Source organism: Pelecanus crispus, chromosome 6 (assembly GCF_030463565.1).
Source record: "Pelecanus crispus isolate bPelCri1 chromosome 6, bPelCri1.pri, whole genome shotgun sequence".
Taxonomy (NCBI): Eukaryota; Metazoa; Chordata; class Aves; order Pelecaniformes; family Pelecanidae; genus Pelecanus; species Pelecanus crispus.
In genome coordinates, this window is record NC_134648.1 from 48,855,084 (window position 1) to 48,875,753 (window position 20,670).

The following is a 20,670-nucleotide window of genomic DNA, read 5'->3' on the forward strand; positions in this document are numbered from 1 at the left end:
TTCCCAGCTGCAACCCTGCCCACTCCTGTGCTTCTTGACTTGCCCGTCGCTGTCACTCCTCCAGGACAGCAGCTGCTCTGAGGGACGCCTGTCTGTGGTTGGCATCTGGAGCTAACAGAAAGCTCTCCCAGCACCTTCCGGAGATGAAGGCACCCACCCAGCTCTGTTATTCACAACAGTATTTCCTCCTCTGGCCATTAAAGATTGGGAAAAGCACAATGAGAGTGGTATAGCTGGGAATAGGATCTGGTCTAGCGATGCTGTGGGGTTCATTTGGACCTTTAAGATACGATCACAGAGTGCTTTCACCAGGGTATTGCAAAATACTGAATTAATTTATACTTTTGGTGGGAAAATTTAGCTTAGGTGTTTTAACAGTGACTTTAAGGCTGACCTACAGTGTCTGTGTGATCTCTCACTCTGTATACCAAGTAAATCTCCTCCAGTTGGAGGGAGGTTGAACATGTCCTACAGGTATGAGTTCAAGCTGTTCCTGGAGCACGTGAGCAGAAATCTCCTCTCCCTGTTTCTGCTGCATGCGCTGTTCCTAGAACATGTACATGATTTACTTTTAGCTGTTTGTTCCCAATCGTTATTTTAACGGTAATGCTGCAACTATATAATTTGCATAAGCTTTTCTAAGAGCAGCACCATAAAAGGTGAGATTAGCTGGAACAAACAGTCTAGAAAAGTACCAGTTTGGGTATTTGGAGGTGGGTTTCCATGGGTATCTAGGGGTGAAGGGACCAGGGAAAAGGCAGGAGAATGAGCTTGAGATCAGCTTCACATGAGCTGTGTCACGCCGCAAGGGCTGTGTTACAGGTCTGAGCACCACGTGATGGCTCCTTTGGGCAGCGGAGTTGGAAACGCCTGAGAGAGAGGGGAGAGAGCCGGACCAGTGCCTTCAGGATTCTTCTGCTCCTGAAATTTCTCTGTGCAGTGCTGGGTGGAGAGACAGGAACCAGTTTGGCTGCTTGGGTAAAGACTTGCATTTGGGAGGTTTGTGGACAGGAGAGCTTGGAGCGTGAGATGCTAGCACCACCTCCAGGAGGAACCCATTGCTTTTGGCCACCAGGAGCAAAATATCTGCTACTGGGGGAAGGGGGCAGCAACAAGGACTTAATAGGGAAAGACAACCTGTACTGATCTGTGTGACAATCCCGCTCACCCCACCATCCTGCAGCAGGATGTTCCTCCTGTGAGTGTGAACGAGGTGCCTAGAAACAAGCTGCAGGATCTTACTGCTGGGTAGTGGAGTGGTGGTGGCAGAGAGGGGACTCAGAGGTTGCTAAGAGTCTCCTTGTTTATTTGCTGAAGGTCCAACAGCTCCCTCGGTCAGACACACACTCTCCTTGTTAACAAAAAGGAAGTGAATTATTTAGCAGCTGAAAATGCCAGATGGCAATGGCTCTACTGCTTACAGGAGGAGGGGAGGGAGGGAGACGTGCACATGGGGAGAACAGATTGAGAGCATCTCTGTAGGAAAGGGCTGACCCCGTCCAGAGGCCCCAGTGGTTTCACAGCCGCCTGATGGCAAGTGGGAGGCAGGCGGGCCAGGGCAAATGGCTGCCGCTTGTCACTGTGGCCCACTTGTTTCCCACGGGTCTCCCCTTGTTGGAGTTCCTTCTTCAGGGGTTGTTATCCCAATGGGTCCATGCTGGGCCTTGAAGTACAGGACTCCCAACCCCATCTGGGAGGCAGGTCATGACTGAGGGCACTACAGGGAGGCTTTGCCAGCCCATCCTTTACTTCACACCTGGCTGCAGGGATGGTACTTCAGCCCCAAGTCTACTGGGATGCCCTTTGGAGCGGTATCAGCATATCTCAGGTAACCTGGCAGTTCTTTTGGGAGCCACACTAATCATCAACCATCCCGGCTTGGGTATGATGTCTCCAGACACCATGGACTGGCCAGATCAATACATATATGGCTAGGACCTCTGAAGAGAACTGAAGATGCTGTAGGCAGCATGGGCAGATCTGTAGCAGACACTGAAGCCCATGCCCCAGGTGACAATGCACCATATGCACAGTAAGAGGGACTGCCATGGGTCTGCATGGCCTGGGGATCTTGATGCCTGTAGTTCAGCGGCTTCTAACATCCCTTTGAGGCATCTATGCAGGTAGCCAGATGCCAGCCTAACACTGGAGTGGGGTGAGCTGGGGTCACAGCCTTGGTCCAAGCATCCCAGGTGCTCTTTGGCTTCCACTGGAGATTTTTCTTTGGGCTGGAATTTAGGCTTCAGAAGTGAAGAAAATAGCAAGTCACCTCTGTGTTTAATTTGGAAACTGCAGGCACCAAGACTAGGTCTTAAGCTCTTCAACCCTCTCGAGAGCTTGGGTTGAGAATCTCTTGGGAATCCATGGTGTCCACCTGATTGCATTTGCCAGGCTGTCAGAGCCTTTTTTTTTTTCTTTTTGTCAGCTCTGTGTTTGAAAGCCTCCCTCAGTCTTTCCTTTCCTCAGATGAGGAGGTCAAAGAGAGTCAGTGTCTCAGGCGTTTAATCTGTGTCATCTCCTGCCCCAGCACCCCCATCCTACCCACTGCTCAGCCAGGGAGTGGGGGTGTCTGGGTTCCTCAGGAGCTTTAGCACAGGACTAATCTCCTCAAGCAGGAAGCTGCACAGTCTAAGAGAGAGAGGCTGAGGCTACAGCAGTGCACATAAACCCACGTGCTGCTGTAGTCTCCCATCTGTCACACTGACACAGCAGAAGTATATGTTTCCCAACAAAAGCAAATCCATGTAGAGCTCAGGAAGATCCCCTTTCTAAGCTGAGGCATTTTGTGCATGCTCTGTCTCTGTTCCCCAAGGACCTCTTAATCAGGTTTCCTTTGGTGTTGAAGCAGAGTCGATCCTGTTTGGTCTTGATGGGAAGAAAACCCCACCATAAATACTTTGCATCTCCAGGTCCCTCGAGGTGCTGGCTGTCTTTGTTTGCATCCTCCTCCATTGCTTAATCAGACCATAGCTCCTGCTCCCCTTCCTCCATCCTGTCCATGTGGGCTGTGAGCATCCTGCAGCCAGGGATCAGCTGTGACTGGGTGACTGCAGGGGCTGCAGCAGGGTCCCAGTTGTGGCTGGAATATAGATAAAAAGGAAGGAGGTGAATGAATGCCCAGCAGCTTGAATACAAATCTCACAGGAGTACGTGTTAATGGGCATGATGGGGTTTCACGTGGCCTTTGCACATGCACATGCCTCAGCATGTCTGTGGGGCAAGGCACTCATGTAGCTCCTTATGAACTTCAGGTGGGCCAAAAGATGTCCTTGTCAGGAGCACAAGTCCCTGAGAATAGGGACGTAGAATAACTGAGGTTGGAAGGGACCTCTTGGAGGTCAGCTGATAAAAGCTCCTGCTCAGGACTGGGTCAACTTCAAAATTACGTTTGGTTGCTCAAGGCCTCCAAAGACAAAGTTTCCTTCTCCATCTGTTCCCCTCCACCCCAGTAACCTGTCTTCCCCTAAGCAGGGTCTTCAGGCCTCTGGGTTTATCTGCCTAAAAACTAGACATCCTACCTTGGGGCCTTTTTGAAAGAGACATTACTGACCCAATCTAGTTGCCATTTTGAAAACTCCCCAATAACCTGTTAAGGGACCATCCTGAGCACACCCTGAAGACCACACACTGTTCCAGGGTGCCTCTCACCCCAGCGATGTGGTTAGTCTCACCACAGTCAGAGCTGTCCTACTCTGAAGGCCACGCAGCTCTTGAGACCTGGGAGCAGCTGGCTGGAGGTGCTGATGGGGGCTCTAAGGCACAAAGACATGGCAGGCATGCGAGGAGGAGAGATTCTGGCCATGTTTTCCCCACCCCGTGTTTGTTAGCATTTGCTGTGCTGGTTCCTTCTCCTCCTGTAGTTCTAGTGAGTGCAGTGGCCATGTGGCACTGTCCTGGCACGCAGGTCTGTGGCACCCCTGTGAGCGACAGCCATGCTGGTTCATGCTGGCTGCTGTAGGGTGCTTGTTCCCAGGGGTCCCAGGCACTGGAGGTTTGGAGAGGATCCTCTCCTACTTAAAGTATGGCAATAGGAAAGGTTTTGGAAACATGCCACGGTCTTGGCCGTTAATGGCCTTTAAGTGTTTCCTACCAGTGAGGGCTGTAGCCTGCGCTATCAGTTTCTGGGGAAATGGGGGGAACCTTGGCATTTAGGGTTTCGAGAAGCTGACTCTTCTGAAGACTTCAAGATATCTTGGAAGGAGCAATCCTGCTCTGGTGGCAAGACAGAAGGGAGGTCCCACAGCTCCTGAGTCACACAGACCGTGACACTGGAGGAGAAGGGAGGGCTGGGGGATGTTCCACATGCAGTAGATATCTGGCTGCAGGGAGCGAAGCAAGCACAGCCCTAGCAGCCCAGTTGTTAACATCATCATTGCTCATATTTTCAGAAACTCAAGCAAATGCTTCAGCTCCTCATTCCTGCCTGTTGACTGTACCAGGGTGGCCATGACTCAACCCAGCTTCCAGGACTGAGGGGCAGAGGTGGTGAGAGACCTGTCTCGGGTATGATGGAGACAACCAAATAGCATGGGGTTTAATGGGGTGGGGAAAGGGTAGCTGTGAGATTTCTTCAGCAGCACCCCCTGCCCTGTGTCCCACAGCCCCTCACTGGGAGAGAGACTAGGGCTGGGGAAGTTCCAAGGTCACCAGCCAGTCTCCCCTCCCTGCCATTAGTGAGCCCCTCAGACCTCACTGGAGGACCTGGAAGAGCCACAGCCCTTTCTCAAGCAAAGGCTTCTCCATCTGCACCCCTGCCCCTGTGTTGCAGGGTGAGGCCCCACGACAGCACCGATGGAGAGCGTGTACTCGGTGGAGCCAGCGCCTGACGGTGCCGGCCCCACCTCGCTGGACATGCTCAGCTTCCTGGACACCCTGGTGAACAGCACGGAGGAGCAATGCTTCAGCGCTCACTCCCGCAGCACTGTCCTGGAAGGGCTGCCGTTCGGCGGCGTGCCCACCGTGCTCGCCATCAACTTCATCCTCTGGCTGGTGAGCCGGCCAGGAGGGTGCCATGTCCACAGGCACCACAGCCCCTGGCTGGGGTGTCAGAGACTGGCTGTGAGCATGAGAGTGTGTGTGTGTGTTACAGGTGTGCTGACAGCCACACGCGTGTGCATGCCAGTGTGCCTGGCTTTTTGGGGGGAATGGGTTTGAGTGCAGGGGACCAAGAGCTTTGCCCACCTCATGGTGGGCAGCAGGTGGCACTTGGGCAGCAGTGGTGAGATCACAGAGCAGGAGCAGTTTGGCTTGAGGCAAGAGTTTTGCATGAGCTGGGGCTCATGAGTGGGAAAACAGAAAGGAGGGATGTGGGGAGGCCCCACAGGGTGAGAACCTGTGGCAAAACCCTTCACCTCTCCTCTTCCCTCTTCTTCCAGCTTCTGCTCCTGATCTTCTCCTGCCTTCGGAAAGCGGCTTGGGACTATGGGCGCCTGGCGCTGCTGATGGACAATGATAGGTGAGCAGGATACGAGGCCACCATGGGTGATAGCTCCAGACTCTCCAAGAGGGCTGGCAGGAGGGCTGGTGCTGCGGGGTGGCCCATGGAGAAGCTCAGCAGGTCTTCCTGTCCCTCCTTCCCGCTAGGAATGGCCTGGCTGCCCTTGCCCATGGAGGCACAGGCACTGTCTGCTGCAGGGAGAGGGAAAGCCTAAGCCAGCTTTGATTCCCTCTTGCAGGCACCATCTGGTGACGGTGCTCTCGGTGCCAGGGAGGGCACCATCCTGGGAAGGACAGAGGCCCAAGAGCTGCTTTCGGGTGGGGACTGAGATGCCGCTTCTCCCCCTGCTGCTGTCTCTGGGATGAGGAGGGCTGGCCAGCAGAGGTGGCAGAGGGAGACATGCAGCAATAACACTGTTCCTCATGTCAGCAGGGCAGCTTGTCTGGCCCATCCTTTGGGCTAGGTGCAGCATCCCCCCCTAAATACCAGTGTCCTGGTGAAAGCAGAGCCCGGACCAGATTCCCAGGCGGGCTGTGCTGCCCACAGCTGTCTGGCTGCCGGAGCATGGTTCACACCAGGCAGCAGAGCATCTTTCTTTGAGCAGGCGGTGCACACAGAAGGGGTCTCTGTAAGGCTGGGCAGCCTGCGGGAGGAAATGTTGTAAAAGCTCCTCTCCTGCCTTCTCCCCTCGCCAGCTCCTCTTGGGCTTGGGCTCTGGAGCTGAGTCTGGCAATGGAAAGGCAATGTTTCCCTTCACTGGGGAGATCAAAAGAGCAATCAAGACTTAAAATTCAAGCACTGATTACGTTCCTTTTACTGTAATGCTATTTGAGGGCTGAAACCGGTGGAATATAAAAATCCGGTTCAGCAGGCTCTTGTCCTGGAGCTAAGGCCAATTCTCCACCAGCCACCCTGCTGTGGGCCAGGGCCGCAGAGAAGCCCCAGGGACTCACCAGTGCAGAGGCAGCGAGTGCAGCCCCTGCCCCGAGCCCAGTGGCATTTGCTGGTCCAGCCCCAGCGCAGGATGCGGAGGTGGGGGGGGGGCATTTCCCGGGCTGTTCTCCTAGGAGAAGCTTCCCTGAGGGTGCTCATCCTCTCCTGTCTGCTGCTTCTCTCCTGCCTCACCCCTCCGCTCCTCCGCTCACTGCAAAGTTTGACGTCACTTTTCTACGGAGAGCAGAGCGAGAAGGAGAAGTCCCCATCAGAGAGCAGCCCCCTGGACGTAGACACCAAGGACGTGGTGAGTGCTGGTGGCTGTGGCAGCAGAGCCCAGGCTGGGCTCGTCCTGGCCCAGCCCACCCTGCTCTTCATGGGAAACCTAGGTCAGAAGTTAAATGGGAGAAATTAAATCCTCCAGTGTAGGGTTTCCTGCTTAACATCCTTTAGGAGAGGGGTATTCCTGGGAAAGGTGGAAGGTTTCTTTGTCCTGGCTTGGTTTGAGGCATCTACCTTGAACGGCAGCTTGGAGGGGACGCTCCCGCCAGGGCGAGCATCCCCCAGGTGCGTGGCCGTCCCTGCCGGTTGCGGAGACCGAGTTGGATGCGTGGCCAGAGCCTTGCTCTGCGCACCCGCAGGGACCTTTCTGGCCCCATCGGGACAGAGTCACCTGGATCACACCTCCAGCTCTGCCGGCATGGTGGGCTGTGGGGGCTTTAAAGCCATCTTTTGTTTCTCTCTACCACACCAGGCACAAACCAGGTTTGCTGGAAATGAGCATGAACCGACACATTTTTCTCTCTGTTTCTTTTTTTTTTGGCAACAAAAGCTCAAAAATCAGTCACTGATGTGACTATGAAAAAAATGACAGAACTTCTTAAAAAAAACCTGGGCAGTAAAGGTAAAGAAGCAAAATCCTTGCAGGTGGCAGGAGGCCTGTTCAAAGGCTCGGTATTGGATGCTCTGAGCAAATGTGTATTGCTCATCAAAAAAGAAGTGAGAAAGACCACAGGGAATGCCAGCACGGCTAAAGAGCAGATTAAGGGAGGTTATTAGATGTAAGAAGACATCCTTTTAAAAGTCAAGCTGTTCCCAAATGAGGAAAATCTAAACTCTGCCAGGTTAGATGTGAAATATGCTAACGCGGGGTGGGGGGAGAGGAGTTTGAGGGGAAATTTGTAGAGAGCATAAAAGCAAGTACTGGATTTTTCTTCACACATCAGGAACAGGAAACCTGCCAGAGGGTTTGCAGGGCTGATAAGGGGTGAAGATAGAAAATGCTTGCTGGAGAAGGCGAGAACATGGCAGGAGAGCTAAAGTTTTGTTGCCTGTATCCAGTGAGGAGGAGCTTGGCCAAATTCCTGCCCAGGAGCCCTTCTTTGTGGGGAAGCACCAGAGCATCCCTCCAACAGCAGGGCTGGAGGATGAGGTTGCAATAAAAGCAGCCTGACAAATTCCTGTTACTATCACAAATTCCCAGGAGCAGGCATGGGACTTCTCACTCACCTCCAGACAAATAGCCAAGCTATTGACTGCAGCATGCGGCCTCTCTCCTGCACGTGGGCATCCTGGGGAGCTTGGAATTGGCTGATAAATGCTGGTTTTTTAGGAGGGTTTCTGGAAAACCCAAGAAATTACAGCCCAGGGAGCTTGGGCTGTGCATGGACAACCTCCTAGACATTGTTCTTCAGAGCAGAGCCCCAGAGCAGGGCATCGGAGGGGAGTCAGCCCAGCTGCGCTAAGGAGGTGTCTGGCCCCTGCGGAGCTGTCAGGCACATGGGGATGCGTGTACCTCCAAAGCCTCCCACTGCGGTTGACCAGATGAAGCTGAGCTGTGGGGTAGGAGGGAAGGTCCTGGTTTGGGTAAAGCTGCGGAATAGAGAGGAGGAAGAAGCTGCCAGCTCTCGCAGTGTAGGGTCAGGGAATCCCACAGGGTACTGCCTGGGGTCTCTCCCATCCAAGGTCAGCATAAACCCTCTGGAAAGGAGGCGAAGAGGAAGGGCCTGGCAGCCGAGTGTTATTCAGAACAGCCATGACAGGGAAGACTGCAGAGGGACCTTGAACTTGCATGAACTCCAGCATTGGTAAAATGTAACTTAATGCATAGGGGAGAAAAACTCTAATATTGCAGATGCAGTGACAGGGAATGAGCTATTACACAAGATCTTGGCGTTGTCGTGTATCGCTCTATGGCAGTGTCAGCTCAGCGCTCGGTAGTGGTCAAAAAAGCACATTGCATGTTAGGGACTGTCAAGGAGGGCACAGAGGAGGGAGCTGCTGGAAGCCAGGAGCCTGTGTTAGAGAGATGCCCCGTGTTTCCCACTCCTCTGGAGGCAGTTGCCTTTGGCCACCACTGCAGACAAGCTGCTGGGCTGAGCATCGTCGAGCTGCCCTGGGCACTGCCTCCGTTTGCTCATCCCCCCGGCCCCAGGCACCACGCTGTCTCCGCACACATCCCCAGCGCATGCTGTGTCCCCGCTCCTCGCCGGGGAGATGGGGGTGATCACCCCTGACTCATCCCAACTCTCTTCCCTTCCAGGGATTCTGCTCCTGGCTCATTTCTATCTACCAGATGAAGTAAGTGTGTGTCCTCGGCATCGCAGCCATGCCCCACTGCTGCCTGCCCCTGGGGAGCCAGTGCCCATAGGTGGTCACACATCACCCAGAGCTGCTGGGACCAGCGGCTGAGGACAGCCCTCCTAAAGCATCCCCCAGGGAGAGAGAGCAGAGGGCTCACCTCTGTGTTTCCTCCTGGTCCCTGTCCTAAAGGAACAGGCTTCAACCTCTTCTAGTAGGAGCTGGTCCTGTAGTGGGATGGCAGCCTGAGAGCTGCTTGCACCCCCCCTTCCCTCTGCCCAAATTCCACATGCCACAGGCAGGATGCTGTGAGTTGGCATGGGTTGTGTGAGGCTGGAGCAGCCGGTGTCTCCGGGGCGGGAGGTGGTGGGGAGGCACCACCAGCACTCACACCCACCTGCCTCTCCCCCAGGGACGAGGAGATTCAGAGCAAGTGTGGGATCGACGCCACCACCTACCTCTCCTTCCAGCGGCACCTCCTGGTCCTGCTGATGCTGGTTTGTGTGCTCTCCGTGGCCGTCATCCTGCCTGTCAACTTCTCGGGGGACCTCCTGGGTAGGTGCTTCCCCAGTTGTGGGATGGCTCAGGAGCATGGCACAAGCTTCCCCATCCTCGGACCGAGCACCCTGCCCTGGGGACAGAGGGCAGAAGGACCCCTCCATCAGGAGCCCCCATGTGAGCAGGAACCCACCATCAGCTGTGGGACAGAGGAACGCAAAAGCCAGGGAGCTCCAGGGCAGCATGGGCTTAGCAGGGACCTGGGAGATGGAAAAGGAGGGAGCAAAGACCAGAGCTACTAACCATGGAAGCTTGGACACACACACTGCCCTGGATTCCTGTAACCTCCTGCTTCTCTTCCCCTGCAGGACACAGTCCCACACACTTTGGCCGGACAACCATCGCCAACATCCCAACGCAGTATGTGGCTCCCGTGTCCGGGGGGCTGTGGGTGCTGCTGCTGCAGTGGGCACTGCTGGGAGTGCCCAGGCAGGCGCTCGCCACAGTCCCGGAATGGGGAGGGGTCCACGTGAGCAGCACGTGGTAGCCCCCATGTCTGTCTGCACCGTGCATGAACACGGTTGCAGCGGGCAGCCTGCTGGCACTGCTCACTGCACCCCGCTGCTGGCAGAGGTGCTCTTGGGGGTTCTGGGCAGCCTCATTTCTGCAGTATCTTGGCCAACACCCTGGATGCTTCCCCTTTCATCCCTGGGGTGGGGGTCGAGCAGCCGGCTTGGGGAGGTCCCAGGGAGTGGTGGCGGTGGCTGTGGGTGACGTGCTGAGTGCCAGGCTGGTCCGTGTGCCACGTGCCCACTGCAGCGCTCGCTGATCCCCTCTTCCCCTCCTCCAGGGACCATCTCCTGTGGCTGCACAGCATCTTCGCCCTCATTTATTTCATCCTCACCATCCTCTGCATGGCTCACCACTCTGTTCACCTTGACTACAGAGAGAACGAGAAGGTGAGCAACCACCCGTCCTCCAGCCCTGCTTTCTTCAGCACTAATGGACAACTTTGTGCTTTGCAGAAAGGATGGTCCCGGTAGGTAGGGAGAGCTTTAGAAGCAGCCTAGGACTGGGCAGGCAGGGAAAGATAAGGGTGGGGTTTTTCCAGCTTCTGGAGAAAGCCTGGCAGCCCAGAGGCAAATACCTCCCTCCTACTGCCTTGTCTCTTGAGACTGAAGCTCTGCTATGTCTGTCTGTCTGTCTGGGAGGTGGCAGCCTCTGGCTGTGCCCTGGGGTCTGGGAGCGGGTGTTGAGGTCTGTGCTGACCAGCCTCCAGGGTGGCAGTCAGTGCCCTGGCTCTCCTCTGTCTTCCTGGTGGCTGGGTGAGCAGGGTGAGCACAGTGGCAGCCAGCCTGCGGTACCCGACCCACCCACCCCCTCTGCCCCTTCTCCTCCCCCAGGTCGCCCGGACACTGATGGTTACCCACATCCCAAAAGAGATCACAGACCCTTCCCTTATCATCAAGCATTTCCAGTGAGTAGTGGTGTGCTGCAGCCTCACCAGGGCAGCTGGCAGGCAGGTGGCAAGGGCTGTCCCTATCCCCTGGCTCCTGGTGCCACCGTGTTCCTGTGCCCGCAGCGAGGCTTATCCCAGCTGCACCGTCACCAGCGTCCAGTTCTGCTTTGACGTGCGCAAGCTGATGAAGCTGGATGCGGAGAGGTGAGTGCGTGCAGGTCCCCGTTGCCTCTGTGAGTGAGTGTAGCACTCCTGCCCAGCCTGTCAAGGGACCCAGTCTGTGTGTCTGCTGCTCCCCGAATGACCCTTGTCCCTATCGGCTTCCTCGCAGGCGCAAGGCTATGAAGGGGCGGCTTTACTTTACCACCAAGGCGCAGAAAGAGGGGAAGATCATGATCAAAACCCACCCCTGTGCCCGCATCTTCTGCTGCCGCTTCTGTGGCTTTGAGCAGGTAGGTGGGTGCGGGCAGGGCTGCAGGCAGCACACCCTCACTGTGGGCAGGGCAGAGCATGGCTGCTCGCCCATGCCCCATCCCGGCGAGCATGGCAGAGCCCTGGCTGCTCCCGCAGGTGGATGCTGAGCAGTACTATGGGGAGCTGGAGGAGAAGCTCACAGATGAATTCAATGCTGAGCGCAACCGCATCACACTCAAGCGGCTTGACATGGCCTTTGTCACCTTCCAGGACGAGCGGATGACAGCTGTGTGAGTACCCCTCAGACATGGCAGCACAGGCATGTCCCCCAGCCTGGTGGCCACCACCGCTGGGGCACCTTGCTGGCTCCTCCAGCCAAAGCCGTGGGTCTGTCTCTGCTGTGCCTCTGCCACCTGTGGAGACGGCTGCTCTGTTGGGGCTGCGGGAAGGGTCTCACGAGAAGTGGGGGGGGGTGTCCTGAGCTCTCGGTCTGGACCCAACTGCTGGCTCCCTCCTCCTGCAGGATTTTGAAGGACTACAGCCACATCCACTGCCGCAAGCACCCCCAGCAGTCCTCTGTCACCACCGTGGTCAAGTCACACCACTGGGGCGTTCGCTATGCCCCTGCACCCAGCGATATCATCTGGTGAACCTCCGTGGCAGGAGAGGGAGGGAGGGCAAGCAGCTGGGGGAACCCATACCCATAGCTATAGGGAGCCCATACCCATAGTTACAGGGCCCATACCTATAGTTATAGGGCCCCCATATAGGTAGGGTGCCTTCTCAGGGTAGCAGGGGCTGACAATCCCTCCTCTGGCCATAGCAGAAGTCACCAGGGGTGACTGGGGTGATCACCCCGCAGGTGGCAGGGCCTGGCCAAGCAAGGTTTGAGGGGATTGCCAGGCTCTGATTTCTGCAGCCTGACTCAAGCCTCCTGGTGGCATGGACCTCCACTGCAGTCACTCTGGTCCTGGGGGCTTTGCAGGTGTCAGCACAGCAGCACAGGGAGAGGTTGAACTCAGAGCAGGGGCTGCCCCGATGGCCGGTGTGGGCAGTGGGAGGCAGAGCTTTGGGGAGCCAGGCTAGGAGACCCAGGACATGTGGCTTTTTCTCCGCACCATGTCCAAGTCATGCTTTCCCCTCACAGGGAGAATTTATCAGTCCGTGGCACATCTTGGTGGGTGAGATTCATCCTCCTTAATATCTGCCTCTTCGTCCTCCTCTTCTTCCTCACCACGCCAGCCATCATTGTCAATACCATGGACATGTTCAACGTCACACAGCCTGTGGAGAGCCTCAAGGTAGTCCCTGGGGCCCCATGCCAGCTTTCCAAAAGGGTCTCCGTTTCCAGGCTTGTCCGTGACAGGGGGAGGGCACTGGTGCTAAACTGGCCCAAGAAGACAAGCCATCGCTGGGATGAGCATTGATAAGAGGCAAGGAGGAGTCATGCCGCTGGCTTGCCATCCATCCCCTTCTTGATGTGTTTCCAGTGGCAGAGCCCTGGGGCACCTGTGCAAACCAGGGCTTTGGTGCTGGTGTCCATGGGGGAGGGCAGATTGGTGTCCATGCAAGAGGAGAGGGGTGGGAAGAGCTCTGGTAGATGTTAGGAGCTGCCAGCAACACATCTCCTTCCTGCTCATTGACCTGTGAGCTGTTGGACAGGCACTGGGGCTCAGAGCATGTCCTTGGTGCCTTTGGCTGGCCTCAAGCTCTTATCTTCTGAAACAAATGCCCCTGCTCAGGGAAGGGATGCCCCAGCCCACCCGCTGCACACACCATCCTGTGCCAGGAGGCCCAGGGAGCTGCCTCCAGCGTGGCTGAGCTCCGGCGGGCTCCTGAGGGGGTGTCTGGCATCTCTCCTCCTGCAGAACCCCATCATCACCCAGTTCTTCCCCACACTGCTGCTCTGGGCCTTCTCTGTCTTCCTGCCCTTCCTTGTCTACTACTCGGCGTTCTTCGAGTCGCACTGGACGAGGTAATGGGGCTGGGCCCCGCACTCGCCCAGGGCTGTGGTAGATGGGAGGAACCTCAGTAGGACTCGTGGGACCCAACCTGCAGGGAGACAAGCAGTGGAGTGGCAGACCCCCACAGAGCCCCATGGGTGTTGCCCTCCATGGAAAGAGCCCCAAGCCCATGCCCGAAGGAGCCATTTCCTTGCCATAGCAGCTTCCAGGCTGCTAACAAAGGCAGGTTGAGCTGGTTTTAAGATGGGTCTGAAGCAGTGAAAGGGATGATGGGATGGTGGACTGGCAGCAGCAGGGCCATGGCCCTGACTCAGGTGGCACATCCCAGCCGTGCTCCCAGCCCTCCAAGGCAGAGGTACAGGTTCAGGATGCTCAAAGTCTCCTAGCAGAGGAAGCTCTGCCCAGCTCCTACAATGTGCTTTCTCTGTCTTGACCCTCCACCAGCCCCAACCCCTGTGCCTGGTCTGCTGAGTCCTTGCAGGAGCTTTGTCACCACCTCCCTTCCTTCTCCTGGGGGAAATGGGGGCTTCTGAACCCATTGTAGACACACAGCTGCCTCTTGTGTGTCTGCACCAGCAGGGATGGTAGGAGAGGGCAGGGATGATGCCTTTCCCCTCACTGGCTGCTCTGTCTCAGAAAAGTGCGACGTCCTTCTCTTGCCTCCCCTCTCTGCAGGTCCAGTGAAAATCAGCTCACCATGCACAAGTGCTTCTTCTTCCTGGTATTCATGGTCATCATCCTGCCCTCGCTGGGGCTGAGCAGGTACGGACCGTGGTGCTCTCCTTGCTCCCCAGAAGCTGGGATCGCACCTGGGCCCCTCACCTCCTGCAAGCCAGCCCCAAAGGGCTAAGGGCCCACCACCACTGAAACATGGCTCTCTGGGGAGGAAAACACTCACTCTTTAGCTGTGCTGAGCTGCTCCCAGATGGTCACATGCAGAAAGTTTCCCTGTGAAGGAGGAGGGGAGTGGAGCAGCTTGCCAGGCTGCCACAGCTGACCTGAGGGTGCTGGTGGTTCCCTGCTTGGGGTCAGCCCTTCAGCAGACCTTGAAAGGACCAGGTCAGGTATCTGCGTAGCCCCAGCTGCGGCAATCCTGACTGTCCAGGAGGCGAGCACCCATGCCGTGGTGGTCCTGTGTGGCAGAAGGGGCTGCTCTGGTGGTGTAGGGTCCAGAGGGTCTCGCCCACCCGGGGCAGGGGAAAGCACGAGCCCGCTGGGTGCTCCCCACATTGCTCTGCAGCTTCCTCTCTTTCTGAGCTGCTCCTCTTCTCCCCCCTCCAGCCTGGACCTTTTTTTCCGCTGGCTCTTTGACACCCACTTTCTGGACAAGGCTGATATCAAGTTCCAGTGAGTAGCAGGGAGCTCCTGAACCTCCTGGGCGAGCAGGAGCACTTGACGGCAGGCCCGGTGGCTCTCCTGGCCACCTGCCCGAGCGCCCTCTCACTGTCTGCGTCCGTGGGGCAGGTGCGTTTTCCTCCCGGACAATGGCGCTTTCTTCGTCAACTACGTGGTCACCTCCAGCCTGATTGGGACGGCCATGGAGCTGCTGCGCATCCCAGGCCTCCTCGTCTACACCGCCCGCCTCTGCTTCGCCAAGTCTGAGCCTGAGCGGCTCCATGTCAAGCGGGTACGTGGCTCTGGTCATCTCCGAGCCCATGCGACCCCTGGCACAGCAGGGATGCGCTTGCTGGAAACTCAGGCGGTCCTGGTCCTATGGGGGGGTTTGTGCAGACTTCTTCAGGCCTCGTGGAGGCTGACGGAGAGGCCGTTGTGTGGGCCAGGGTGCAAAGGCAAGTGCAGCCTTTGCAGGCGCAGAGGCAGTAATGACGCTGTTGGTTGTGCCCCAGAGCCAAGCCTACCAGTTCCAGTTTGGACTGGAGTACGCCTGGACCTGCTGCATCTTCTCTGTTGTCATGACCTACAGCATCACCTGCCCCATCATCGTCCCCTTTGGTGAGTGTGATCCCATGCCTATGGTCCCGCTGCCCCCAGTCGTGCCAAGAACAGCCTGTCCCAGCTACCAGCAGCGGTGTGGGAGCACAAGCTTCCTGCATAGTACAGGAGGGCACCGTTCGGCATTGTCCCCTGGGCCTGCCCTGCTCTCCCTGTGACCTGGCTGTCCTCATTGTCCTCCCCCCAAATGGCCCCTCTCCTCCCCTCAGGGCTGCTCTACATGCTGCTCAAGCACATGGTTGACCGGTACAACATTTACTACGTGTACATCCCCACCAAGCTGACCCAGCGCCTCCATGTCGCCGCCATCAGCCAGGTCGTGGTGGCCCCCATCCTCTGCATGTTCTGGCTGCTCTTCTTCTCCGTCCTGCGCCTCGGTAGGGAGAGCTTGGGGCTGCCCCCTGCCACTGCTGAGGGACACGTCTGACGCTTGGGGGGATGAGCCTGTCACCCCTGAGTTAGGCATGGCATGGAGGGTGGGAAGGGGGATGGGAAGGGGGAAGGTGTGGTGGAGACTTGGCAGATGAGGGGGGTGTCAGCTAGTGTTTTGGGAAGGGAGTTGAGAGCTTCTAAGACCCAAAGCAGGCACCAGCCTGGGGCTCAGCTGGACATGCAGCAGGTCCTGGGAGGCTCATGTGCTGCCCCAGTGTCTCTGTGCTCTAGGTCCCACCCGCCCTGTCACCCTCTTCACCTTTGTGGTCCTCCTCTCCTGCATCGTCTTCTCCTTCTTTGGCCTCTGCCTGAAGAAGCTGCAGCCCCGGAAACCCTCCAGCTACCAGGTGAGAGCAGGCAGCCACCCGTTCTGTTCCCTCGCCCCACTGCGTCCCCTCCTTGCCCCTTGGGTCTGTTTGCCTTGGGGAGTCTGAGGCAGCACCTGGATGCTGCCCTGGCTTTGGCTGCGGACCCCCAAACCATCGTTTCTTCCTGGTCTCCCTCTCCCCAGATGTCCGACCAGTCTGAGGGTGCTTTCAACGATGTGGAGCGGAGCAGCGTTTCTTCCACCCCCAACTCCAATGTGAGTACCCCTCCCCAAGCTCTGCCGTGGCCACCCCCCTTGCTCCCCTGGGCTCTGACCCCCACTGCCCCCCCCGGGGCAGCTCTTTGTGGCCACCGTCCTACAGGAGCCCGAGCTGAGCCTGACACCGGCAGCCTCCCCGGCGCACCAGTCCTATGGCACCATGGGCAACCACCTGGAGCCAGCAGAGGACGGGGAGGATGGGGGCCTGCAGAGCTTCGAGACAGAGCTGGAAACAGTGGAGGGCGAGTACCGGAGTGGCCCTGTGCTGGAGAGCCAGGCCCGCTACCAGTGAGCATCCCTGCTGCCGAGGCGAGGACCAGCCGTGCTGAGAGTGGAGGACGTGCCGGGGAGCAGGAAGGAGCCTTCCCAGCACTGGTGGGGGCCGCCTCGCTGACGGGGCCGGGGGACGACAGGACTGACACGAGGGGGAAACCCCATTGCATGGGAGGTGGCGGGAGGCTCTGCTGGTTCTTTCCACTGCCTGGACCAGTTCAGCCCCCCTGCCCCATGCCCACCCCCCACCCTGTCCCCACCTGCCTCTTCCAGCCCACTGTGGGGAAGAGGGGGTGCAGCAGCATGGGGAAAGGGTCTCTCTGAGAGGCCATGCTTTTGGGGGCAGGAGGGAGGCCCTGGCCCCTCCGTGAGGGGGAAGCCGCTCAGACAGCTCAGATGAATGTGCCCACCTGCCATGCTCTCCCATGGATCCTCAGTGGCAGGGGATGGCCACCCCTAACCCTTGCTTCCCACCCTGCCCACCCACAGCTCATGGCGGCCATCCCGCTGCGTCCCCTGGTGCCAGCCGTGCAGGCTCCTGCCCGCCCCCACTGCAGCCCCCAAGGCTTTGCCCATTACAGCGGGGGCTGCAGAGATGCATGTGCTTTGGTGGAGGAGGTGAGTGCCTGGGGCTGCTCCCATGTCTTCCTGAGCACCAGCGGCTCTGCCCCAAGGCAGGCATTAAAATGCAAGCCCAGCTCTTCCCTGCCCTCCCACCCCATCCCTCCACTGCCACTGCACCATGCCTGTGCCCTTGGGTCCTTGGGGAGGAGCAGGAGGTCAAGGGACAAGTGTGTTTAATGGCTGTGAGGGCAGCTCCTCATCATCCCAATCCTTCCCAGCAGCATCCCCCTCATGCTCGCGCTCTCCCTGGGGCTGGCCATGGGACCCCTGCATGGCTCCATCCTGTTGCAAAAGAAATGGGCAGGGGCTGGCAGGACTCTGGCCTCTGGGTCCTGGTCCACCGCATCCTGCCCTCACCCACAAGCTGCAGCCATGGGATGCTCCCGCAGCAGCCGCACCGCCTCTCGAGTGTGAGTCCTGCTGTGGTCAGTGTAAATGCACCAGCTCTTGCCTGGGCAGCATCCCTGGGGTTTTCCAGCTCATTGGCAGCAGCCGTGGAGGACCCTGGGGATGAGAGCAGATCCTTGCCCTGCTCAGCCCCTCTCCCACCAGGCTAGCCTGCCTGAGCATGCTGGGTCCTCGCTCAGCCCCACTTTGGCCTTGGGGCTGATTTTCCTGCTCCTGATTTTCCTGCTGGCTTCAGAGCAATTCTAGCCACCACCCTGGGGCTGTGCTGGGAGGGAAGGGACACTGCAACTCTGCCAGCACTGGGGTTGCCGGTGTGGGGAGTGCTGCTGTGCGAAGACAGACATTCGGTCATGGCACCACTCAGCATTACTGGTGCCACTGGGAGGGTGGGACACGGCATGGTGTGCCAGCCCTGGGGGGGGGGGGGGTAAAAGGCAGCCCAGCAGCAAGCTATGGGTCTTGGACTTAAGTGAGTGCTGGGACATCCCCGTGGGGCTGGTGGGTCTCAGCTCCGCCAGCTGGCAACCTCATGGCCCCCATGCCACCCACACTCCTGCATGCTGGGGCGATGGCTGCGGCATGCTAGCCACTGAACGGTTGCCTCGGGGGAGCCTTGAGCTCAGCCGCTCCCTCCCGACCCCAAAAAGCACCCTGGGGGGGCTTGCGGCTCCCTGCCCAGGTGCCCCTGGGACTGCCTGCAGCTCAGCCGCTGCACTCACTGCCTGCTCCGAGGCAGCCCCAGCCGGAGCAGGGGGGATGCGCATGGCCTCTCTCCGGGTGGAAGCAAGTGCCTGCGAGCGGCACCGCGTCCTCGGGAGCTCGGGCTGCTGGTCCGATTGCCCTTGGCTGCCCTGCTGTAGGAATGTGCCAGAGGTCTGTACCTTCTTGTGATTTATTGCTATGACCGTGCCTTGAATAAAATGACTTCACCCAGCCTCTGCCTGGTGTCGTCACCCCGGCGTGTCCTCATCACCGCCAAGAGAGGGGGGACCCTCACAATTGGAGCCTGTGAAAGTACCCCAGCCCCCTTCCCCACCTGTGGGCTGCTTTTGACCCTTCCTGGGGATGTCCTGCAGAGGCTTCAAGTGGCAAGGAGACCGCTCAGACACATCCCCACACCTCCAGGCACCTTCCCGCCCAGCACAGTCCCCACAAAAGCAAACCCCAGCGGGTGAACAGAAAGAAGCAGCAAAGGTGCAGGAGCCAGGGATCACCCCGTCATGTCCCCTTGGAAAGGCCAGCACAGCCCTTGGCACGATCCCCAACATTGGGGATGGAGTGCAGCCCCGGGACAGGCATGTGCCGCCCCTGCCTGTCCTCTGCCAGCACTCACCCCGCAGGCAGGGCTGGCTCAGGGCACCACCAAAGGGGCACACGCTGCCTGGAGGGAGCAGGAGGGCGGCCTGGAGCTCCTCTGGGACCACAGCAAGTCCTGGGGGCAGCAGGGGGACCCATCCCATCTGGGGATGGAGCAGATGTTCCCAAAGCTGAACTTGCCAGCAGCAAGTCCCAGGAAGGGGGTGAACACCATTTTGGGAGCCTTTCTCTAGGTTTTGAGCAGACAGTGCTCTTTTGCTCCCTTCCTCTCTCCCAAAACACACCGCTTATACCCAAATTCCTACTTGAATTGTTTGCCTCTAGTTCCAGCAGGTCCCTCCTGCCTGCCCCTCCATGCCTCCCCTGGGGTAAGCCCTGCCCAGCCAGCCTGGCTTACAGCACGGGGCAGGGGGAGGGCTTCCCATTGGATGAAAAACTGGAAAATTTAAAAAAACTCATTCCCCTCATCACACCCCACCACAGAGACCCCCCCACACAGTTCATCATTAGTGGTAAATGGGGCTAAATGCAGGGCCTTGCTGGCACCAGGGAGCTGAGGCAGGAGCCCTGGCTGTGAGCGAGGGCTGCAATTGCCCCCTGGGCTCGTGGCTCTCCCGGCCCTCATGCCAGGAAGCTCGTCACAGCCTAATGAGGTTGTGTAAGCCCCATCACGCTGCGCCTCCGCCACTCCGGCCCCCAGAAACCCGCTCGCCTGATTACAGCCTGTGCATACAAAAGCCCCTCACAGCTTGGGCCGAGCAATTCCATGGCGTCTCCCACTTCGCCGGCCGGCGGCGGGCAGTGCTGGGACTGTCCCTGCCAGGCAGCAGCCGAGGCAAAGGGGCGGTTTGTGGGAGCTGTGGCAAACCTCCATGCTGGCGCAGGGAGTCAAAGATGGGGGTGCTGCTGGGGGGTGCTGTGCTGGCCCTTCCCCACAGCACTGAGGTTGGGCTCCCACCGCCAGCCCTGAGGCTGGCAGCCATGCTCCAGGCCAGGAAGAGCTGGAAAATTTATTTTAGCAATGAACCACAGGGAGGATTTCTTTGTGTTCAGATCTCTGCTGCTCTCCTCACCCTTCGCAGCCCGTCACGCGTTGCCTGGCAGAACAAGCCCCATCCTAAACATTGCCCAAGGCAGAGCAGGGAGGCTTTCCCAGGATGCTCACCATGCCCTCCTGTGGCAGGGCTGGGATTTCCAGCCCTCAGGAGATGCTATTACAGACCCCAAGCTGGCTTCCCCGTTCTAGGGACCATCCTTCTTCAGTGCCAAGTGCCCAACTCTCCTAGGGCTGGAAACCCACCTTGTCAAAGCTAGAACATGCCCTGGGAAGGGGGAGACAGGACCTCCTGCATCCCCACCAGCTGCTCCCTGGGGCAGGGCTGCTGGGGTGGCTCCGCAGTCCAGTTGGCAGGGTGGATGCTGCATGGAGCCGGGTAGGACTTCGCTGCGAGGCCGTGCCCTGCTGCTGTGGGCAACCAGCAGTGGGTGACCAGCAGTGGGTGAGCTGATGCTATCTCAAAGAACAAAAGCAGCAGCTGAACAACAGAAAAGGGAGTTTTAGGCTGATTGTTTAAAACTCTAATTCCATTACAGGTCATTAAATTTAAAGGGTAATGAGCAATCAGCAGCAGGAGGCCTTTGCTAGCCCCTCCACTGCTCACCCATTCAATTACAGTGCACAATAGCTCCCAACAGATACTTGGTGCTGGATGCCTTCTCACGTCAGTGAGCTGGACTACACAAGCGCTTCTAGTGACCAATATCTCCAAAGCTAGAGCCAACAAGAAACCAG

At 58.0% G+C, this 20,670-nt stretch overlaps 1 protein-coding gene across 1 annotated transcript; it reads left to right on the top strand.

Annotated features, from left to right (window-relative positions):
* The first annotated feature begins 4,791 nt into the window (after positions 1-4,791).
* Positions 4,792-16,548, top strand: TMEM63C (transmembrane protein 63C). The gene is made up of 22 exons (XM_075712560.1): positions 4,792-4,989; positions 5,376-5,455; positions 6,590-6,677; positions 8,913-8,950; positions 9,363-9,505; positions 9,817-9,868; positions 10,299-10,407; positions 10,852-10,925; positions 11,031-11,111; positions 11,239-11,359; positions 11,478-11,611; positions 11,845-11,967; positions 12,469-12,622; positions 13,190-13,296; positions 13,961-14,047; positions 14,567-14,632; positions 14,750-14,912; positions 15,133-15,238; positions 15,448-15,615; positions 15,902-16,017; positions 16,182-16,253; positions 16,336-16,548. The coding sequence occupies exons 1-22, from the start codon at positions 4,792-4,794 to the stop codon at positions 16,546-16,548; spliced, it is 2,493 nt and encodes an 830-aa protein (XP_075568675.1).
* The last annotated feature ends 4,122 nt before the right edge of the window (positions 16,549-20,670 follow it).

What these genes read in the sequence shown, in the direction of transcription:
- TMEM63C (XM_075712560.1), top strand. Translation starts at nt 4,792, where the DNA reads ATGGAGAGCGTGTACTCGGTGGAGCCAGCGCCTGACGGTGCCGGCCCC. An exon ending in ATGAAGCTGGATGCGGAGAG is followed by an intron (nt 11,112 to 11,238) that starts GTGAGTGCGTGC and finishes GCTTCCTCGCAG; the next exon opens with GCGCAAGGCTATGAAGGGGC. An exon ending in AAGGCTGATATCAAGTTCCA is followed by an intron (nt 14,633 to 14,749) that starts GTGAGTAGCAGG and finishes TCCGTGGGGCAG; the next exon opens with GTGCGTTTTCCTCCCGGACA.